This window comes from Chelmon rostratus, chromosome 23 (genome assembly GCF_017976325.1).
Source record: "Chelmon rostratus isolate fCheRos1 chromosome 23, fCheRos1.pri, whole genome shotgun sequence".
Taxonomy (NCBI): domain Eukaryota; kingdom Metazoa; phylum Chordata; class Actinopteri; order Chaetodontiformes; family Chaetodontidae; genus Chelmon; species Chelmon rostratus.
Window position 1 is genome coordinate 4,756,493 of NC_055680.1, and position 22,302 is coordinate 4,778,794.

Consider the following 22,302-nt stretch of genomic DNA (forward strand, 5'->3'; position numbering starts at 1 on the left):
GCGCTGCTCCTTTACACTAACACTGGATTACACCATCTCTTGTTCACAAAACATCGCTATGCCTCCAACCTTCCTATTACCGCACTCCGTTGTTCGCCTGTCCGCTGTCAGCAGATGAAAATAATCCAAAGCGACATGCACATCCAGCGTGATTTCGTTCAGCCATGTCTCCGTGAAGCACATAACGCGACACTCCCGATACTCCAGCTGCAGTCTGGTTAGCGCCAATAGCTCTTCCATCTTGTTAGGGAGAGATCTTACATTCCCCATAATAAGAGACAGTATGGATGGTTTATATCGTCTTCTCTTGTCCTGGCACTTTGCTCCAGATCCCCTTCTCCGTCTCCATATCTCCGCAGGGATCTCAGGTCTTTCCACAGGGAGTACGTCGGTGTTGCACAGCGCTAACAGCTGGTCCCGAGTGCAAACAACAACGAAAAACACAAAAGAACACACTAAAACAAAGGAAAGCCGTTGGAGCTGCTATAACTAGCTGCTACTCATGGGGCGCCATCTCTGCATCCATCTGCAAATAGCTGTTGAGGTGTTTCACATTAATGGTTATTCCAGGAACAGTTTGCTGATTTGCAGTCTTCCATGTATCAGTCATAGGAGTTGCATGACTATTATATCCATAGTTCGCACCATTTTTTGGCAGTTTGTGTGACAGCTTGTTGCCAGTGGCAGCACAAATGGAGTGCTCGTGTGCAGGACAAACGTGGGCTTCAAGTATTTCGTTCAAAGAAGAAGACGCGAAGAAGGTATGTTGTTGTAACCCAGCATCATAAAACTACAGCTATGCTGGTAGCTTTGTTAGGCTGTACATTGGCACAGTTGGAGCTAAATTAACACATCTTTGTTTAGCATGTTCGCATGCTAAAATTTGCTGGATACAGGTGACAATGGCAGGAATTAGTCTAGCAAGTAGTTGTTCATAAATCAAACCCAACATGTGTTTGATGAAAAAAAACAAAACCTGTTGATGGCGCTAAAGAAAAGAAGGACCACCAAACTGATTACAATTCAGCCTGAGGGGAAGGTGGATATGTGCCCCAAATGTCACGGGCCATGGTCGCTGTTGAGACATCTCACTTACAACCACAAATGTGAACCTCATGGCAGCGTAAGACGGAGTGACAGGGGATCACCGAGGTCAGCAGGATTCAGCCTCTGAAAAGTCAGGGGAGGCCATAGGGGTCTGCACAAAAACAAATATTAATCTGATCCAGTTTTAAAGAGCTCAACAATTATTGGACAAATACGGTGAACCAACCAACATGCAATCCCCACAGCCATGCCAACGTGGCAAAAAAAAAGTAATGTCTTTGCAGTGGTTATTGTTGTTGTAGCATGTAGTGAATGTTGCTTGTGACATTACATGGGGATGTGAATTGTTTCAGCAGCTTCTCGCAAGCACACGGACTGTGGCCATCATTTGGTTGGGTTGGTTTGATCTGTCAGGCAGAAACACAAAATTCAGACTAACAGCCACTCCCTCAGCAAGCCCTGTCTTCAAGGCTTTTGACAACACAGCTGCGATACACTCAACTGACAAAAACAAGTTAATGATTGACTACACACACAAAAAAATAACAAAGATTACTATTAATTATTTTATTAAACCCATAGATATAATCTATGAAAACAGTCTGGGTACTGTGCATGAAAACAATGCAGTGACTTCCTGTTTGAAACCACCAAGACAAAGAAAGCGGAGTTGCCTCGAAAAGGACATGAGACAAATATATTGAGAGCAAATGTTTGACTGCCGACCACACAGAGGCTCAAAAGCATCCTCACATCTCTGCCTCATCATGTAAAAATGAACAACCTGCAAAGATATCTGGGAGAGGCATCTATCAGAACACTTCAGGTGTACACTCACTATCTGACAGACTGGTTCCAGGCATGTTGACGGTGTGTTTTCAGAAATGACATGATGGAGAGTCTTGTTGGCGCTCTGCTATGAGACGGCCGGCCCTGCTGAGTCACATCTGTATCAATGGTGCTTGATGTTTGCAGAGGCTTGCTCTTCAATATCAGAATATATGGTGTGTGAAAAGCACTTGAGGTGTGTTCATGCTCGCTGCCTTATTGTTGCTGAGTATTTTATGTGCTCATTTGTTTGCTTTTGAAGGAACCAGAAAGAAGGACCCAATGAGCATCTCCCAGTCAGTGGGCGGGTGTTAAACAGAGGGGCGTGGCCTGTGATGGCCTGTTTCTATGATACACACTCTCAGTGCTGAAGGCTTTTGCTTTGTGAGCAGTGCAGCACAAACAGACATACAGTCTCTCTGCAGCTCCTCCAATGCAGGTAGAGATTTAGTTTTAATGCTCATTTTCCAGAGTGAACGTGCTCTCAAGTGCCTGAGCCCACAGGCTCCACAGACATGAGTTGTGTGTGGTTGTGTTTGGACGTTGTAAAGTCAAGTTATAGTGAGAATAGAGAAACTGCACATGTGACAGCACAGCTCATACTGTATCCAGACGGCTTGTTTCATGAGAGCAATGTTTTATTAGTTTACTGCAAGGCAACACTTTACATTCAGTATATTGTAGTGAAATCTGACAGCAAAACTCCAATATAAGATATGGTACAGGTTGATAGACATATTCATCTTCCACAGAAACAAAGAACAGTTGAAGTATTTGCAGCTCCTACTGCCTCACACTTGAATACACACAATCATTTTGTGTGTCGTCCTTCCGTCTTGTCGTTCTGTTGATCCTGTGCTCCCTCAAAGCAGCGTAATGGAGGTTTTCTGAATCTTGAGCATCCTGCTGATAAAATATCATTTAATCAGCATAAAAATACACATGGCTTGTCTGATGCTTGCTTGTACTTATTGTACACATCAACAACAACACCTGTACAATACAGTGATCACACTGATGTCACAGCACTGAGAAAATAGCATCACTGTGCTTTACAAAAAGGCCATTTCCACAACAGGAACTAAATGACCAAGCTTCTATTGACATACACATATGCTGTATGATATTTCACTGACATATATCCAAAACATTCAGCTTACATTTGCACAGGTGTTGCTTCTTTCATCCTCTATGTGTTGTTGTTGTACTGTAATATATATTTTTAGTGCTGTTGTGATTCAGAAATACTCACCACTGCATTTGGAGTCAAGGCAGCTGAAGATCTTGAGTCTGGTTCAGAATAAAAACAACAAAAGCCTCAAAATCCACTGAGATGGTGGTGAGAACACTGGTTCTTCTAACTTGTTGATTTTCTGACAAACCATGAAATAAATAAATCTGTTCCCACAGTGTGTGGAAGAGATCAGCATGATGGAACATGTTGATCTGTGACACTCCTGTGTTGATGTGGTCGGTTTTCTAATTCACATCAACTTCAAATGGATGCTCCTCCAGTTTAAAGCACATAAATACACACTATCAAAGGTGATGAATGGAAACTGGTCTACCTGTACACTGACAGCTGTTTCTGTTCTTCATTGTATATGCTGCATACGCCAGGAAAACAACCAGGATGGTGGTGAATGCCAGAGCTCCAATCAAGACATACACCAAGACAAACGACTCATCTGCAGATCCAGATTCAGAGACATTACAGAGCTGTAGAATATTGAGGAGGTAGTAATTATAGCTTCTGTATAGATGAAACATCTGCTTTCATGTTCCTCACCTTCAAAGTCCAGCTTGGTCCCGTTTCCAAACACGATGTGTCCACATGAGACAACAGCACAGTAGTAGATCCCAGCATGAGACGGATTCAGGCTCTTCATTGGCAAGTTGTAGACACAGGTGTGTGTTTGTGTGTCGGGTTTCCTCTCACACTGATCATTCCTGCCTCCATGGGTGTAAATGAGTCCTGGATGTGGTTCTTCAGAGTTTCTGAACCAGTAAACACTGTGTTCTCCATCACAGGTCCCAGTGTGTACTGTACAGCTCAGAGTCTCAGAGCCTCCTGGTTGGATGGTGTCAGATGCTGACTGATGGACCAAAGCTGGGATGTTCACACCTGAACCCTTTACACTCACAATGAATCCTGCTGTGAATTCAAAGCTGTATGAATCGCTACTTGTGCAGTAATAAGTAGCCGAATCTGAAATTTGCAGATCTGTAATGTTCAAGTGATTGTGACCAGTTTTAGTATCCAACGTGAAGCGTGGATTGTTGTCAAATTCCTCATGAAAAATCCCATTTTTGTCATTTTTGTAGTTAATAGAGATGCGCCTTGGTTTCTGTCCCAGTGTTTGTTTATACCAGTTAAACCTCACTGCATCACCTTCATAGAAACATTGCAAAGTCACGTTGTCACCAACATTTGCTGAAACAAAACCATCCTCTTGAAGCTCATATGTGGATGATTTCAGATCAGCTGTCTGAGCTGAAGAGAGAAGAGATCCACAAAGAGATTTAACTGATGATCAAAATCTCCAGCAAAATGTTTCATCGTATGAAATAAAGTCACAACAGAAAACTTACCGATTCTTCCAGAGGACAGAAAAGTCAAATACAAAGCAAACCACAGAGTCTTCATCGTGTTCAAAATGCTGCGTTGAATGAAATGGATCTCTATATGTTCTCCACTCTTCAGAGAGAAGACTCTGATTGGCTGTTGAGAAGAACCACCTAATTTCCTGATTTGGAGCCAATGAACTCATGATCAGTGCTGCATTGAATGCATTCACAGCGTAAAGAGGTGTTTGTAATGAAAATGATTTATCATGCACACAACATTCAAAATATGTCCTTTAATGATGTCTTCAGTCCCATTTTTTGAAGCATCAGTATTTGTTGTTGCTATACAACCTTCCCACTTTAGCAGCTGCAGCTAATAGAGGAGCATTTTGCAGACTTTGAATCTTCCATGTGTCAGTCATGGTGTGCTGTGTCTAATAATTGGTGCCACTGTTCTCTGCAGTGATTTTCACTATGGACTGTCAGATGTTGCTGTCAGTGTCCTGCACAGACAGACAGACAGACGGACATTATGTGGGACAACTGGGGGCTGGAACATTTGTTTCAAAGATGAACTGAAGGGAAGAACCAGTGCCATGCTGTGGTTGCTACGGGCACATGTTGCTAACGCTGCTGGTCACATTAACTTGCTGTATGTTCGTTGGCTCACCTGCTCCTTCCCAAACATATCTTGGCTGACACAACAGAAAATGGAAAACCTGTGTGCTGGTGCAACTGTCAGGCAGAAATACCAGGTTCCTGTGGGTGGACATGATGAGACGTTTAGGCTAACACCAATGTGAGCACATTGATCCTGAAGCACGGCTGGTCCTGAGGATTTCTGCCAATATGACCCATATTACACTGTACTCTTAACGAACAACACTGAAATAATTGTGTGCATTTTCACAAACATGATAGAAATACTCGCTATTATTTCACCAGTTCAGGACAACTCAGAGCTTTTAGGACTTCAAGTGACCATGATATAAAATCTGTGACTGAGCATCACGAAATGTTTGTAAATGAATATATCATTTCGATTGTTCAAATTATTTCTTTGATCAACCGTCTGGGCATTAGAGTTCTGCTGAGTGACTACTGTGCATGAAAACAATGCAGCGACTTCCTGCTTGAAACCACCACGACAAAGAAAGAGGAGTTGCCTCGAAAAGGACATGAGTAAAGTAGATTGAGAACAAATGTTTGACTGCCGACCACACAGAGGCTCAAAAGCATCCTCACATCTCTGCCTCATCATGTTAAAATGAACAACCTGCAAAGATATCTGGGAGAGGCATCTATCAGAACACCTCAGTTGTACACTCACTATCTGACAGACTGGTTCCAGGCATGTTCACAGTGTGTTTTCAGAAATGACATGATGGAGAGTCTTGTTGGCGCTCTGCTATGAGACGGCCGGCCCTGCTGAGTCACATCCGTATCAATGGTGCTTGATGTTTGCAGAGGTTTGCTCTTCAATATCAGAATATATAGTGTGTGAAAAGTACTTGAGGTGTGTTCATGCTCGCTGCCTTATTGTTGCTGAGTTTTTTATATGCTTGTTTATTTGCTTTTGGAGGAACCAGAAAGAAGGACCCAATGAGCATCTCCCAGTCAGTGGGCGGGTGTTAAACAGAGGGGCGTGGCCTGTGATGGCCTGTTTCCATGATACACACTCTGAGTGCTGAAGGCTTTTGCTTTGTGAGCAGTGCAGCACAAACAGACATACAGTCTCTCTGCAGCTCCTCCAATGCGGGTAGAGATTTAGTTTTAATGCTCATTTTCCAGAGTGAACGTGCTCTCAAGTGCCTGAGCCCACAGGCTCCACAGACATGAGTTGTGTGTGGTTGCGTTTGGACGTTGTAAAGTCCAGTTATAGTGAGAATAGAGAAACTGCACATGTGACAGCACAGCTCATACTGTATCCAGACAGCTTGTTTGATGAAAGCAATGTTTTATTAGTTTACTGCAAGGCGACACTTTACATGAAGTATATTGTGGTGAAATCTGACAGCAGTACTAAAAAAAAAGATATGGTACAGGTTGATAGACATATTCATCTTCCACAGAAACAAAGAACAGTTGAAGTATTTGCAGCTCCTACTGCCTCACACTTGAATACACACATCATTTTGTCTGTCATCCTTCCGTCTTGTCGTTCTGTTGATCCTGTGTTCACAATAAATCCTGCTGTGAATTCAAAGCTGTATGAATATCTACTTGCACAGTAATAAGTAGCAAAATCTGAAATTTGCAGATCTGTAATGTTCAAGTGATTGTGACCAGTTTCAGTGTCCAATGTGAAGTTTGGATTGATTTCAAATTCATCATGAAAATAACATGTTTTTTGATTTTTGTAGTAAGTAGAGATGCGCCTTGGTTTCTGTCCCAGAGTTTGTTTGTACTAGGAATACATTGCTAGAACATCACCTTCACAGAAACATTGCAAAGTCACGCTGTCACCAACATTTGCTGAAACAAAACCACCCTCTTCAAGCTCATATATGGATGATTTCAGATCAGTTGTCTGAGCTGAAGAGAGAAGAGATCCACAAAGAGCAGATTGAACTTCAAGCAATCATAGCATTAAATCTGTGACTGAGCATCGCTAAATGTTTGGAAATGAATATTTCATTTTGATTGTTCAAATGATTTCTTTGATCATATTAAAACAGTCTGGGCATTAGAGTTATGCTGTGTGACTACTGTGCATGAAAACACTGCAGCGACTTCCTGTTTGAAACCACCAAGACAAAGAAAGAGGAGTTGCCTCGAAAAGTACATGACCAAAGTGTATTTAGAGCTAAACTTTAGTCATTTGTGTTTGTGATGTACAATGAGCATATTTACAGTAAACAGCCTGTGAAGAGCCTCATGCATTATTAACACACTTGGGTCGGGCACAAGCGATCAGACAGATTAGCTTGAGCTTCATGCAACATCACACCTTGATGCTTCTGGATGTTTCTGAACAGCCTAAACTCGTTTGACGTTTGCAAAGCCACACCGATTGTGTCCCACTGACTCTGAGAGAGTGCTGCTGAGGGTTTGATCTGCTTTCGATTTACTAAGTAGCCACAAACAACAACCAAATGGCGTGGGTTGTGTGGAGGGGGAAACGCTACACATGTACACATGTACAGACTGTCAATGATGACGGTTTGCTTTGTAAAAGAATAAAGGCCCTCATGACTTTAGTCGCGGGTGCTGGCTTTGTTTTTCTGTTCATTTTCCTCTATAGAGGACCTGAGGCCACAATCACCACAGGCATCAGTTATGTGTGGCTGTGTGTTGGAGCATTGTCAGCTACTGTCAGTGCAGTGAGAGTGGAAATATGGCACCTCCATCACATCAAAGAAACCTGGCTTAACTGTAGCTGAAGGAACGTGTTTAATTGGTGCTTTGCAACATGAATCTTTACATTCAGTATGTGGAGTTGAAATCTGACAAAATGCCCACTTCTAGGAACACAGACCCAACATGAAACATGCTGCAGTTCTACTGCCGAACACTGGAGTACACACATTCAGTCCAGGTGTTGTCTTTCTGTCTTTTTGATCTGTTGGCTGTGTTGGTCCTTAAAGCAGCATAATGGAGGTTGTCTGCATCTTGGTAACTCTGCTCATAAAAATCATTGTAACATTTAATCAGCATAAAAATACACATGGCTTGTCTGATGCTTGCTTGTACGTATTGTACACATCAACAGCAACACCTGGACAATACAGTGATCACACTGATGTCACAGCACTGAGAAAATAGCATCACTGTGCTTTACAAAAAGGCCATTTCCACAACAGGAACTAAATGACCAAGCTTCTACTGACATACACATATGCTGTATGATATTTCACTGACATATATCCAAAACGTTCAGCTTACATTTGCACAGGTGTTGCTTCTTTCATCCTCTATGTATTGTTGTTGTACTGTAATATATATTTTTAGTGCTGTTGTGATTCAGAAATACTCACCACTGCATTTGGAGTCAAGGCAGCTGAAGATCTTGAGTCTGGTTCAGAATAAAAACAACAAAAGTCTCAAAATGATTTTCTGACAAACCATGAAATAAATAAATCTGTTCCCACAGTGTGTGGAAGAGATCAGCATGATGGAACATGTTGATCTGTGACACTCCTGTCTTGATGTGGTCGGTTTTCTAATTCACATCAACTTCAAATGGATGCTCCTCCAGTTTAAAGCACATAAATACACACTATCAAAGGTGATGAATGGAAACTGGTCTACCTGTACACTGACAGCTGTTTCTGTTCTTCATTGTATATGCTGCATACGCCAGGAAAACAACCAGGATGGTGGTGAATGCCAGAGCTCCAATCAAGACATACACCAAGACAAACGACTCATCTGCAGATCCAGATTCAGAGACATTACAGAGCTGTAGAATATTGAGGAGGTAGTAATTATAGCTTCTGTATAGATGAAACATCTGCTTTCATGTTCCTCACCTTCAATGTCCAGCTTGGTCCCGTCAGATGGTGGTTCCAAACACGATGTGTCCACATGAGACAACAGCACAGTCGTAGATCCCAGCATCAGACAGATTCAGGCTCTTCATCGGCAAGTTGTAGACACAGGTGTGGGTTTGTGTGTCGTGTTTCCTCTCACACTGATCATTCCTGCCTCCATGGGTGTAAATGAGTCCTGGATGAGGTTCTTTAGAGTTTCTGAACCAGTAAACACTGTGTTCTTCATCACAGGTCCCAGTGTGTACTGTACAGTTCAGAGTCTCAGAGCCTCCTGGCTGGATGGTGTCAGATGCTGACTGATGGACCAAAGCTGGGATGTTCACATCTGAACCATTTACACTCACAATAATGCCCTCTGCAAATTCAAAGCTGATTGCAAACCGACTTGCACAGTAATAAGTAGCAGAATCTGAAATTTGTAGATCTGTAACGTTCAAGTGATTGTGACCAGTTTCTGTATCCAGTGTGAAGCGTGGATTGTTTTCAAATTCATCATGAAAAATCACATTTTTGTTATATTTGTAGTAAGTAGAGATGAGCCTTGGTTTCTGTCCCAGAGTTTGTTTAAACCAGTAATACTTTGTCAGAACTGTCCCTGTACAAAAACATTGCAAAGTCACGCTGTCACCAACATTTGCTGAAACAAAACCACCCTCTTGAAGCTCATATGAGGATGATTTCAGATCAGTTGTCTGAGCTGAAGAGAGAAGAGATCCACAAAGAGCAGATTTAACTGATGATCAACATCTCCAGCAAAATGTTTCATCGTATGAAATAAAGTCACAACAGAAAACTTACCGATTCTTCCCCAGGACAGAAAAGTCAAATACAAAGCAAACCACAGAGTCTTCATCGTGTTCAAAATGCTGCGTTGAATGAAATGGATCTCTATGGGTACATCCCATTTCTCAAAATTGCATCCTCGTTTCCCTCACTTGCGTCTTTTCCTTGCGTCTTAGTCCCTCCCACCAGGGATGCATGAGAGGACGCAAGGAAACCACGCAAGGAGAGAAGAAACGAGGAAGGAGAATTGAGACGTCCTGTCCTCTGAAGCGTCACGTGAAGCGACGTCCGTTAGTGATGACGCGACACAGCTGGATCTGCCCAATAAAAGGGCCAGCAGTCATCGTTATATGCACACTGACACAAACGCCCCCCGCCCTCCCTACGCCGTGTAGACACATACACAATATGAGATTGAAGTCACCAGCATCAAGAAAGAAGTACGTAGCACTGTGATGAATGCACACGGAAATGACCAAAGTGCAACAGACGTATAAGTGCCTGCAGACGATGTAATCACCAAAGTCCGTGATACGTGGGGCAGCACCCATGACACACTGAAGACATACGTGTGAAGCATGCCAGGTTAACACATAAAACATCCCCGTGGGTGAGCTCATGTATATTGACATGGTGTCACTTGTCATAGGATGCCCCACCATCGGTGGCAATGGACAGTGTTCAGCCACTGTGAGGAGCTGTGTCATACAGTGTAACTACTGTCATGCAGCAAGTCAGCAGTGGAATGTAATCCAAATACCTGTGCCAGCTGTGGCCAGTCAACTCAATTAGTTAATGACGATCGTCGGGCACCAGGTCCATATAAGTGTCAAACGAAACCAGACCACATGTGGAGAACAAGCCAAACAGACAATGGACCGACGCAGACGACAGCGAACGGCATGCGCACTGGCAATCTGGCACATGCTGGAGAATGAGGAGGAGGAAGCAAGACTCAGGAGAGCGCGACTGAGGCAGCGTGCACTCCTGTGCCTACTACTGGTAAATATCACAAAAACAGAGCAAATACAGCAAACACATTGGTAGCTGTAGGCTGTTCCATCACACACCGTGGCATATTGCCTGAATAGAGTAGAGAAGACTGTATTGATCACACAGTGGAAACATTGACTGTGGCAGAGGCGCGTGAGAACACAAAAGGGGGTGCGCAAACAGTAATGAACGGTGAAAATGAGACCAGTGCGAACGTGCAACCAGGCGTGAATAAACACAGTATAAGTAATATAATTAACAGGAAAAAGAAAAGCACAATAAGAAAGTATCTAATGCAATGTAACAACTGTGCATGCATACACTAGCCTGGACACAAAAGTTGGGATTTGCCAGCCAGGTAGATGAAGATGAAGAAGAGGTTCACAGCCCCAAACAATATATATGGTCCTGGTATGTCAGACATGTGTTAATCCATAAAGATAAGATGTGTGGAAAGTAACACAGTGTCCTTTTCCTGTGTAGTGTGACCGGGAGCCAGTATATGCTCGCCTCAACCCTGATGTGCCGCTTCTGGCCATATATTATGATGGTCAGGAGGACCTCATGGCAGACTACAGGCTGAGGCGCCAGTCCATACAGGCATTGATGAGAATTCTGCCATCAAGGCGCACACAGGGCTGGCCACATGAGGTACACATATTGTGTACCATCTACTGGCTGACGCATGGCCTATCATACAGTGTGGTGTCCCGGGCCTTCAATGTCCCCAAGTCAACAGCCTGCAGAATGGTGCACACTGGAGTGGAGAATATTGCAGCCCTACGTCAGGAGGTCATCAGACTGCCCACCCCTGGAGCACTGGATGCAGTTGGCCACACATTCGCACAGCTGGCCAACAGCCCAGTGTTCTCCAGGTGTGTGGGCGCCATCGATGGCTGCCATGTCCGCATCAAGACCCCCCCAGGACCCGGTGGCCAGGATTACCTCAACAGGAAGCTCTTCCCATCCATACAGTTGCAGGCTGTATGTGATGGGAAGGGCCTCTTCATCAACACCTTTGTGGGGTATCCTGGCTCCGTCCATGACACCAGAGTCCTGAAGAACAGCAGGATCTACAGCGAGGCTCTGTATCCACCCGCAGGTAAGACATAAGTAACCCCCTAACACACACAGTCATCATCAACCGTACATGTTGTAAAGTTGTTCCTCTCTCACTGCAGGGTACTTCATTGTGGGTGATGGTGGCTACCCCTGCATCGACCGTCCTGTGGCCATCATCACCCCATACAGGGAACCACTGCAAGGGAGGGTGCAGAGCCGCTTCAACCACCATCATGCTAAGGCCCGTTCCATCATAGAGCGGGCCTTTGGCATGTTAAAGGCGCGTTGGAGATCGCTGTTCTTCAGGGCTCTGGAGGTCGACCACACCTTTGTCCCCTCAGTCATCACTGCCTGTGCAGTGCTCCACAATATCTGCCTCACAGAGGGGGACATCCTGGAGCCAACCGAGGATGACGGGGACATTGGTGTGGTTCCACCACGTCCAGTGAGGGGGGCAGCAAGCGGACATGGCCAGCGTGACCGACTGGCGGGGCTGCTCTCTACTCCACGTGTGCAGCCTGTAGCATTGCAGGACCATGATTATCTATAGGCCATGGGGACATGCAGGCCTGGGACACCACTCTGTGTAATATGCCATGTGTCACCATGTGGATTGTTCACAATGTGTCTACCTCATGTGTCCAGCCTTGTGTTGTCTAATTCAGTGATGCCACTGCAGTTCATTTGCACATTACCCTGTAGAGGGATATTTATGTTTGTAATGCATGTGGCTGCCTTCAGTTGCCTCAATAAATATCATGCCACTGCATATCCGCCTGTACATGTCCTGTATACAACCATACTGGTATGTGCGTATTATTACATGTAAAGGGGCACACAGGTGAGCTAATAATGTTACCTGTGTATGTGCTATACCACACCTGCCTCTGTGGCCGGTATTCTGTATAAATACATGTGTATGCACTCAGTTTGCTGCAGTACATATTCAGCACCTGCATACAGTCATAGATGACAGCTGTCCTTATACCTTACCTTGAAGGGTCTCACTGTCAACCATGACAGTATGTCGCATATTGTATCAACTGCATGACTAGAACGGTACAGTAGAGGTGTTCACTGGCCAAGATCACATGTAGCATACATATAATTCCAGGTGTTATCACGGTTTGTGACGCAGAGGTACAATAACACGGAGTCAGGACTTAGATGCCACAACTGAAGGTGTTTATTCATTGGAAACAAAACTGATGATACAAAACTAACTAAACTTATGATTGGACTTACTGTCTGACTAATTCTCTAAATAACTCTAGAAAGTACTTTCTGTCTGTACTACAGTCCAGGCAACGGGCCTGCTCCCTCTCTGCCTCCACTGTGAGGAACGCCATCACAGCGCCCCTCCATGTGCGGGCCCTCTTGGATGGGGGCCTGCCTGAGGTGGACGGCCCATCATCTGCCTGTGTGGTGGTGCCGCCACTTGTGCCAGGCTGTGGGGAGTCTGGGTACCTGTCCTCTACACATGCCTGGCTGCATGTACCGGCCTCAGCTCCAGAGGATGGTGCACCACTGCCACTGGCAGCAACGTCAGAGGAGTCCAACAGAACTGGGGGCTCAATAGAGGGACGCCCCCCAATGGCCTCATGCATCTTTGCAAACCACGGCCATGTGGCTGCCGTGGCCTCCCCCCCGTCTGTCCCTGTCCCCGTTGGTGGATTCTTTAGTTCCTAGGGAATATCAGTGACAGACTTTAGCAGGCACAAACCACTAGAATGTGATGCACTATGTAAAACATCTCCTGTCCCACATGCTCATGCATGTGCACTTTGTCCATATTACATGCAGTGCTCACCTTGTATTTTCTCTTGAGGTTGTCCCACTTCTTGGACACCTGTGAGGGGGTCAGTACGGCCTCCATCCCCATCTGCTTTATGACTTCACTGTGGAGCACATATGACATGTTAATACAGCCCTGTTATGAGCCCAGCCACAGGTTATTTATGATCAGTAGTGGTAGTACAGTAACGTCATTCTGGCTGAACATATTCCGCTGTGGGACTGTATTATTCAACGTGAGTCTGTGTTACTGGCGAGGTTTATTCACACAATTGCCATTTGACTCACGGGGGTTTCACTGAGTGGAGCAAGGTGATGTGTGTTCACGTAATACGTACAGTAATAGTCTGGGCGCACCCTATATGTAGCCGGTATGTGGACAACGGAGGCAGTGCGACGTTGCATTACACACACAGTGCACGTGCGTGAGCTGGTCAGCTATATGGCATTGTGTAACACTGTACCCACCCCCAGGCCTTCTTGGCTGTATGCCTCTTACCGGTGAAGAGATGGTCATTTGATGACCTGACCCGGATCAGCGTCGCTGTGTCGGCGTCTTTCCCTGTTAATTGAGACACATGTCAGCGCTGTAAGTGAAGGGGAACCTACAAGCCATGTAGCACACTTTTAAACCCAACTAACACACAGAACACTTGACTTGAGGCCGGCGTGTTTCTTTTAAATTTGCGTTTCAGAAAACATATCGTGGTAGCCACGTGTATGCGTGTACTCATCACATCACGGGCTCCACACCTGTCGTTTAACAACTCACGCAGCGCTGTACATTACACACATGCTCGGAGGCTGCTGTTAGTGTGATTACAACCATACCTACGGAGGTTGCGGATGACAAATCATTTATGTTTACCATGGCGGCACACCATATTCATGTCTTATTGCTCTTTGGCGGCCGTACCGTTGAGATACACACATCTACATTATAGCCATTCATTGAGGGATACTTACACTTGTACTGTTTCTCCGCCATCTCGTTCAAATGTGGCAACTGTAGGGGCGGAGTCTTTATACCGTTCGGTTGACTGTCTTCCGGGTAGGATGCACTGATGTATCCTCGCTTATAGCTCCTCCGAGAGCCCTCCTCGCTCCTCGATCCTCGCTCCTCAGAGCCACAATTTTCGCTTTGGGACGGCCGGCAATATGGCGGACCAGAAGTACTTCCGGTTCGAGCGAGGAGCGAGGAGCGAGGAAACGACAATTTTGAGAAATGAGATCCACCCTATATGTTCTCCACTCTTCAGAGAGAAGACTCTGATTGGCTGTTGAGAAGAACCACCTAATTTCCTGATTTGGAGCCAATGAACTCATGATCAGTGCTGCACTGAATGCATTAACAGCGTAAAGAGGTGTTTGTAATGACAAGATAAGATTAGATAAGATAAAAATTTATCCCCAGCCTGGGAAATTTTGGCTTTAGCAGCATGTGAAAGCAGTGAGAAGAAAAATAGCAGCAGAGGTAGAGAACTTTTGAAAAAAAAAAAAAACAAAGTGCAAAATAAAAAGCAGACTATATATATGTCCATGTTACACAAGCAAAATGGAATTTGACCATATAAAATAAAAAATATAAATCTGAAAAATATGAAAAACTGTGTATTGCCCCAGTAGCTGTGGAAATAAAGAACAATGTCAGCTGCCTTTAGATTAAAAATAAAAAATTAGTGTTACTGCTATTGCATAGAAGAATATCCATCCATCCATCGTAAATGAAATGTAATAATGTACAAAATGTAAAAGGAAATATGTAATATTGCACAAAATGTGAAAGGAAATATGTAATATTGCTCAAAATGTGTGGATATGAGCGTAATTTGTCAAACAACATCAACACAGTCTTATGTTAAGTGGTGCTGGAGTTGAATAATCTGACAGCTGATGGAATGAAGGACCTCTGGTAGCGTTCCTTCTTACACACTGGATGCAGCAGTCTGTTACAGAAGGAGCTTCTGAGGGCCCCCACTGTGTCATGCAGGGGGTGGGAGGGGTTGTCCATGATCGATGTCAGCTTGGCTAACATCCTCCTCTCACCTACATCCTCAGTGGTGTCCAGAGGGCAGTCCAGGACGGAGCCAGCTCTCCTGACCAGTTTATTAAGTCTCTTTGTGTCCCTCTCAGAGCTTCTGCAGCCCCAGCTGACCACTGCGTAAAAGACTGCAGATGCAACCACAGAGTCAAAGAAAGTCCTCAGTAATGTCCTACAGACTCCAAAGGACCTCAGTCTTCTCAGGAGATGAAGACAACTTTGGCCCTTCCTGTACAGGGCATCAGTGTTAGTGGACCAGTCCAGTTTATTGTTGAGGTGTACACCCAGGTATTTGTACTCCTCCATGATCTCAATGTCAAATCCCTGGATGCACACCGGTGTAGTCTGTGGTGCTTTCCTGCTGAAGTCTATCACCATCTCCTTGGTCTTGCCAACACTGATGTGCATGTGGTTTAGTCCACACCAGTCGACAAAGTTAGTTATAACTTTCCTGGATTCCAAATCATTCCCCTGCGATACACATCCAACGATGGCTGTATCGTCGGAGAACTTCTGGAGGTGGCAGCTGAATGTGTTGTGTCTGAAGTCCGATGTGTAGAGGGTGAAGAGGAAAGGCTGTAATCTGCCACATCTGACACACAGTCGCAAAGCCTCACATACTGTGGTCTGTTGGTGAGGTAGTCGATGGTCCATGCAGCCTGGTGACAGTCTACTATGGCTCCTTCCAGCTTCCCGTTCAGCAGTGATGGCTGGATCGTGTTGAAAGCACTGGAGAAGTCAAAAAACACGATCCTCACTGTGCTACCAGTGCTCTCCAGGTGGGAAAGTGAGTGATGGAGCAGGTAGATGATAGCGTCTTCCACACCAATGCCTGGTCGGTATGCGAACTGTAGGGGGTCCAGCTCACTGCCCACCAGGTGACGAAGATGGCTAAGTATGATCCTTTCCAGAGTCTTCATCAGGTGGGAAGTTAAGGCTACAGGCCTGAAGTGGATGGGCTCCCTGGGATGCACAGTCTTTGGCACCTGAACCACACAGGAAGTACTCTTAGTGAACAACAATGAGATAATTGTGTGCATATTCACAAACATGATAGAAATACTCGCTATTATTTCACAAAATCTGTGACTGAGCATCGGCAAATGTTTGTAAATGAATATATCATTTTGATTGTTCAAATGTTTTCTTTGATCATATTAAAACAGTCTGGGCATTAGAGTTATGCTGTGTGACTACTGTGCATGAAAACACTGCAGCGACTTCCTGCTTGAAACCACCAAGACAAAGAAAGCAAAGGTGCTATAAATGTACGTGACCAAAGTATATTGAGAGCAAATGTTTGACTGTTGACCACACGGAGGCTCAAAAGCATCCTCACATCTCATGTGTTCATGCTCGCTGCCTTATTGTTGCTGAGTGTTTTATATGCTTGTTTATTTGCTTTTGGAGAAACCAGAAAGAAGGACCCAATGATCATCCCCCAGTCAGTGGGCGGGTGTTAAACAGAGGGGCGTGGACTGTGATGGCCTGTTTCTATGATACACACTCTCAGTGCTGAAGGCTTTTGCTTTGTGAGCAGTGCAGCACAAACAGACATACAGTCTCTCTGCAGCTCCTCCAATGCGGGTAGAGATTTAGTTTTAATGCTCATTTTCCAGAGTGAACATGCTCTCAAGTGCCTGAGCCCACAGGCTCCACAGACATGAGTTGTGTTGACAGGGATCTCCTACTGCCTTGCCAAGGACCAGATATTGACTGGATCAGGGTCAAATTATAATTCTTTGCCTAATATTTAACTCTTAATAATATCACTTATAATCTTATAAATTCAAAATCTTAGGAGAAATCAGCAGTTCTTTAAAAATTGCACAGAGTCTGGAAAAAGAGTCCAGAAGAGTTGAGTCCAGGGAGCTTTATTCTCTTCACAGATGAAAAAGCCCAGGCAAGTCCTGCCAAACAATGCCCAAATTCTGTTCTGCGCATCACCTTTTATACATTTGTCAGGGGGCTTGGCCATACAGTTTGGCCACATCCTGTTTATCAAGTTACATCTTTACACTGATTTTATTGGTGTTTTCATAGAGGGGGGTCTTCCCCTTTAATGCATAATCAATAATCTCTTACCAAATTTCTACTGGTAATTTTCCACTGTAGCCTTTGGGGATTTTCCACTGAGATCCCTCTGGCTTCAGTATCTATTGGGATCTTAGGAACTTTCCAGATTACTGCTTTGTACTAAGTTTAGCAAGTTATCTCTATTCTAGTGTTTTTATTGGTGTCTAGCCAACTCTTAGGACATTTTTAAAAAAGATTTATAGAACAGAACATAGGCCAAGCAAAACAGAGATAGTACTAACTAAACAGACATATGACTCACTAAGTAAACGGAGATTTCACTAAATAAACAGAGATATGATTTCTTAAGTATACAGAGTTAAGAGTAAAGATAACATGTTCAGAAATCCTCTTCATGTGCCTGTCTCCCCCATGCCCCTGAGCACAGAGTGAGCACAGAGTGGACAGAGTGGAGTGGCACAATCTTGTCTTGTAACCCTCAGATCTGACACTACAGTGTGTGGTTGTGTTTGGACGTTGTAAAGTCCAGTTATAATCAGAAGAGAGAAACTGCACATGTGACAGCACAGCTCAAACTGTATCCAGACGGCTTGTTTGATGAGAGCAATGTTTTATTAGTTGGCTGCAAGGCAACGCTTTACATTCAGTATATTGTGGTGAAATCTGACAGCAAAACTCCAAAGAAAAAAAAAATGGTACAGCTCGACATATTCATCTTCCACAGAAACAAAGAACAGTTGAAGTCTTTGCAGCTCCTACTGCCTCACACTTGAATACACACAATCATTTTGTGTGTCGTCCTTCCGTCTTGTCGTTCTGTTGATCCTGTGCTCCCTCAAAGCAGCGTAATGTAGGTTTCCTGAATCTTGAACATCCTGCTAATAAAATATCATTTAATCAGCATAAAAATACACATGGCTTGTCTGATTCTTCCTTGTACGTATTGTACACATCAACAGCGACACCTGTACAATACAGTGATCACACTGATGTCACAGCACTGTCATGTCTCGTCAGGTCTGTTAAGTGTTTTGTTCACGAGCGTCATATCTTGTCTTACACTTCCTGTTTTATTGTGAAACCTAACTCTCCTCTCGTTTCAGGCCCCTTGACTTCCCGGTGTGTTTCCCGCCTGTCTGATTGTCTGCCCCGCCCTGATTGTCTCCACCTGTTCATTGTTACCTCGTGTATATATAGTCCGCGTCTCCCTTTGTCCTGTGCCAGATCGTCTTGTGCGTAATGTGCCATGTTGTCTTTGCAACCACAGCTATAGTTACCCCAGAGTCTTGTCTCATGTTCGTTTTTGTCTGTGATCCTCAGCGTCCTACGTTTCTGCCCTTCTGCCTTATTGCCTTTGCATAAGTGATTTTTTGTTGTCAACTTTTGGAGAAAGTATTTTGTTATTAAAACCAGCCTTTGCGCTCGCCCCCAGTTCGTGTCTTGTGATCTGATTTTGAGTCCTGAAAGCCCTGATAGCCCTACGGGCTTATCAAGCACTGAGAAAATAGCATCACTGTGCTTTACAAAAAGGCCATTTCTACAACAGGAACTAAATGACCAAGCTTCTACTGACATACACATATGCTGTATGATATTTCACTGACATGTATCCAAAACGTTCAGCTTACATTTGCACAGGTGTTGCTTCTTTCATCCTCTATGTACTGTTGTTGTACTGTAATATATATTTTTAGTGCTGTTGTGATTCAGAAATACTCACCACTGCATTTGGAGTCAAGGCAGCTGAAGATCTTGAGTCTGGTTCAGAATAAAAACAACATAAAGCCTCAAAATCCACTGAGATGGTGGTGAGAACACTGGTTCTTCGAACTTGTTGATTTTCTGACAAACCATGAAATAAATAAATCTGTTCCCACAGTGTGTGGAAGAGATCAGCATGATGGAACATGTTGATCTGTGACACTCCTGTCTTGATTTGGTCGGTTTTCTAATTCAGATCAACTTCAAATGGATGCTCCTCCAGTTTAAAGCACATAAATACACACTATCAAATGTGATGAATGGAAACTGGTCTACCTGCACACTGACAGCTGTTTCTGTTCTTCATTGTATATGCTGCATACGCCAGGAAAACAACCAGGATGGTGGTGAATGCCAGAGCTCCACTCAAGACATACACCAAGACAAACGACTCCACCTCATCTGCAGATCCAAATTCAGAGACATTACAGAGCTGTAGAATATTGAGGAGGTAGTAATTATAGCTTCTGTATAGATGAAACATCTGTTTTCATGTTCCTCACCTTCAAAGTCCAGCTTGGTCCCGTTTCCAAACACGATGTGTCCACATGAGACAACAGCACAGTAGTAGATCCCAGCATGAGACAGATTCAGGCTCTTCATTGGCAAGTTGTAGACACAGGTGTGTGTTTTGTTGGGTTTCCTCTCACACTGATCATTCCTGCCTCCATGGGTGTAAATGAGTCCTGGATGAGGTTCTTCAGAGTGTTTGAACCAGTAAACACTGTGTTCTCCATCACAGGTCCCAGTGTGTACTGTACAGTTCAGAGTCTCAGAGCCTCCTGGCTGGATGGTGTCAGATGCTGACTGATGGACCAAAGCTGGGATGTTCACACCTGAACCCTTTACACTCACAATAAATGCTACTGCAAATTCAAAGTTGTATGAATCGCCACTTGCACAGTAATAAGTAGCAGAATCTGAAATGTGCAGATCTGGAATCTTCAAGTGATTGTGACCAGTTTCTGTATCCAATGTGAAGCGTCGATTGTTTTTAAATTCATCATGAAAAGTCACATTTTTGTTATATTTGTAGTAAGTAGAGATGAGCCTTGGTTTCTGTCCTAGAGTTTGTTTGTACCAGTAAAACCTCACTGCATCACCTTCATAGAAACATTGCAAAGTCACGTTGTCACCAACATTTGCTGAAACAAAACCACCCTCTTCAAGCTCATATATGGATGATTTCAGATCAGCTGTCTGAGCTAAAGAGAGAAGAGATCCACAAAGAGCAGATTTAACTGATGATCAAAATCTCCAGCAAAATGTTTCCTCGTATTCAATAAAGTCACAACAGAAAACTTTCCGATTCTTCCAGAGGACAGAAAAGTCAAATACAAAGCAAACCACAGAGTCTTCATCGTGTTCAAAATGCTGCATTGAATGAAATGGATCTCTATATGTTCTCCACTCTTCAGAGAGAAGACTCTGATTGGCTGTTGACAAGAACCACCTAATTTCCTGATTTGGAGCCAATGAACTCATGATCAGTGCTGCACTGAATGTATGAAGAGCAGAAACAGGTGTTTTTAATGAAAATGATTTATCATGCACACAACATTTAAAATATGTCCTTTAATGATGTCTTCAGTCCCATTTTTTGAAGCATCAGTATTTGTTGTTGCTCTACAACCTTCCCACTTTAGCAGCTGCAGCTAATAGAGGAGCATTTTGCAGACTTTGAATCTTCCATGTGTCAGTCATGGTGTGCTGTGTCTAATAATTGGTGCCACTGTTCTCTGCAGTGATTTTCACTATGGACTGTCAGATGTTGCTGTCAGTGTCCTGCACAGACAGACAGACAGACGGACACTGTGTGGGACAACTGGGGGCTGGAACATTTGTTTCAAAGATGAACTGAAGGGAAGAACCAGTGCCATGCTGTGGTTGCTACGGGCACATGTTGCTAATGCTGCTGGTCACAGTAACTTGCTGTATGTTCATTGGCTCACCTGCTCCTTCCCAAACATATCTTGGCTGACACAACCGTAAATGGACAACCTGTGTGCTGGTGCAACTGTCAGGCAGATATACCAGGTTCCTGTGGGTGGACATGATGAGACATTGATCCTGAAGCACGACTGGTCCTGAGGATTTCTGCCAATATGACCCATATTACACTGTACTCTTAACGAACAACAATGAAATAACTGTGTGCATTTTCACAAACATGATAGAAATACTCGCTATTATTTCACCAGTTCAGGACAACTCAGAGCTTTTAGGACTTCAAGTGACCATGATATAAAATCTGTGACTGAGCATCACGAAATGTTTGTAAATGAATATATCATTTCGATTGTTCAAATTATTTCTTTGATCAACCGTCTGGGCATTAGAGTTCTGCTGAGTGACTACTGTGCATGAAAACAATGCAGCGACTTCCTGCTTGAAACCACCACGACAAAGAGAGCAAATGTGCTATAAATGTACGTGACCAAAGTATATTGAGAACAAATGCTTGACTGCCGACCACACAGAGGCTCAAAAGCATCCTCACATCTCGGCCTCATCATGTTAAAATGAACAACCTGCAAAGATATCTGGGAGAGGCATTAATCAGAACACTTCAGGTGTACACTCACTATCTGACAGACTGGTTCCAGGCATGTTCACAGTGTGTTTTCAGAAATGACATGATGGAGAGTCTTGTTGGCGCTCTGCTATGAGACGGCCGGCCCTGCTGAGTCACATCCGTATCAATGGTGCTTGATGTTTGCAGAGGTTTGCTCTTCAATATCAGAATATATAGTGTGTGAAAAGTACTTGAGGTGTGTTCATGCTCGCTGCCTTATTGTTGCTGAGTTTTTTATATGCTTGTTTATTTGCTTTTGGAGGAACCAGAAAGAAGGACCCAATGAGCATCTCCCAGTCAGTGGGCGGGTGTTAAACAGA

The 22,302-nt window shown here is 44.0% G+C and overlaps 2 protein-coding genes and 1 pseudogene across 2 annotated transcripts; all 3 read right to left on the reverse strand.

The window, feature by feature from the left end:
• Positions 1-2,585: 2,585 nt before the first annotated feature.
• On the reverse strand, positions 2,586-4,552 carry LOC121626490. The gene is made up of 5 exons (XM_041965035.1): positions 4,468-4,552; positions 3,665-4,369; positions 3,444-3,563; positions 3,128-3,165; positions 2,586-2,781 (listed from the first exon to the last, which is right to left on the reverse strand). Exons 1-5 carry the CDS (start codon positions 4,520-4,522, stop codon positions 2,659-2,661), a joined length of 1,041 nt encoding a protein of 346 aa, XP_041820969.1. The 5' UTR covers positions 4,523-4,552; the 3' UTR covers positions 2,586-2,658.
• A 3,392-nt stretch (positions 4,553-7,944) lies between these two features.
• Positions 7,945-9,789, reverse strand: LOC121626302 (annotated as a pseudogene).
• Positions 9,790-18,363: 8,574 nt separating this feature from the next.
• Positions 18,364-20,768, reverse strand: LOC121626301. Its single transcript, XM_041964732.1, has 5 exons — positions 20,700-20,768; positions 19,911-20,607; positions 19,684-19,809; positions 19,367-19,404; positions 18,364-18,521 (listed from the first exon to the last, which is right to left on the reverse strand). The coding sequence occupies exons 1-5, from the start codon at positions 20,766-20,768 to the stop codon at positions 18,402-18,404; spliced, it is 1,050 nt and encodes a 349-aa protein (XP_041820666.1). The 3' UTR covers positions 18,364-18,401.
• Between the last annotated feature and the right edge of the window lie 1,534 nt (positions 20,769-22,302).

Bases quoted from the DNA above. Each gene is read 5' to 3' on its own strand.
- LOC121626301 (XM_041964732.1), bottom strand. From the start codon at position 20,768: ATGAAGACTCTGTGGTTTGCTTTGTATTTGACTTTTCTGTCCTCTGGA. The intron at 20,608-20,699 runs GTGACTTTATTG...TCTTTAGCTCAG, and splicing joins GAATCGGAAAGTTTTCTGTT to ACAGCTGATCTGAAATCATC. The intron at 18,522-19,366 runs GTGAGTATTTCT...TTTTATTAGCAG, and splicing joins CCTTGACTCCAAATGCAGTG to GATGTTCAAGATTCAGGAAA.
- LOC121626490 (XM_041965035.1), bottom strand. From the start codon at position 4,522: ATGAAGACTCTGTGGTTTGCTTTGTATTTGACTTTTCTGTCCTCTGGA. The intron at 4,370-4,467 runs GTAAGTTTTCTG...TTCTCTCTTCAG, and splicing joins TCTGTCCTCTGGAAGAATCG to CTCAGACAGCTGATCTGAAA. The intron at 3,564-3,664 runs GTGAGGAACATG...CTGGATCTGCAG, and splicing joins GACCAAGCTGGACTTTGAAG to ATGAGTCGTTTGTCTTGGTG.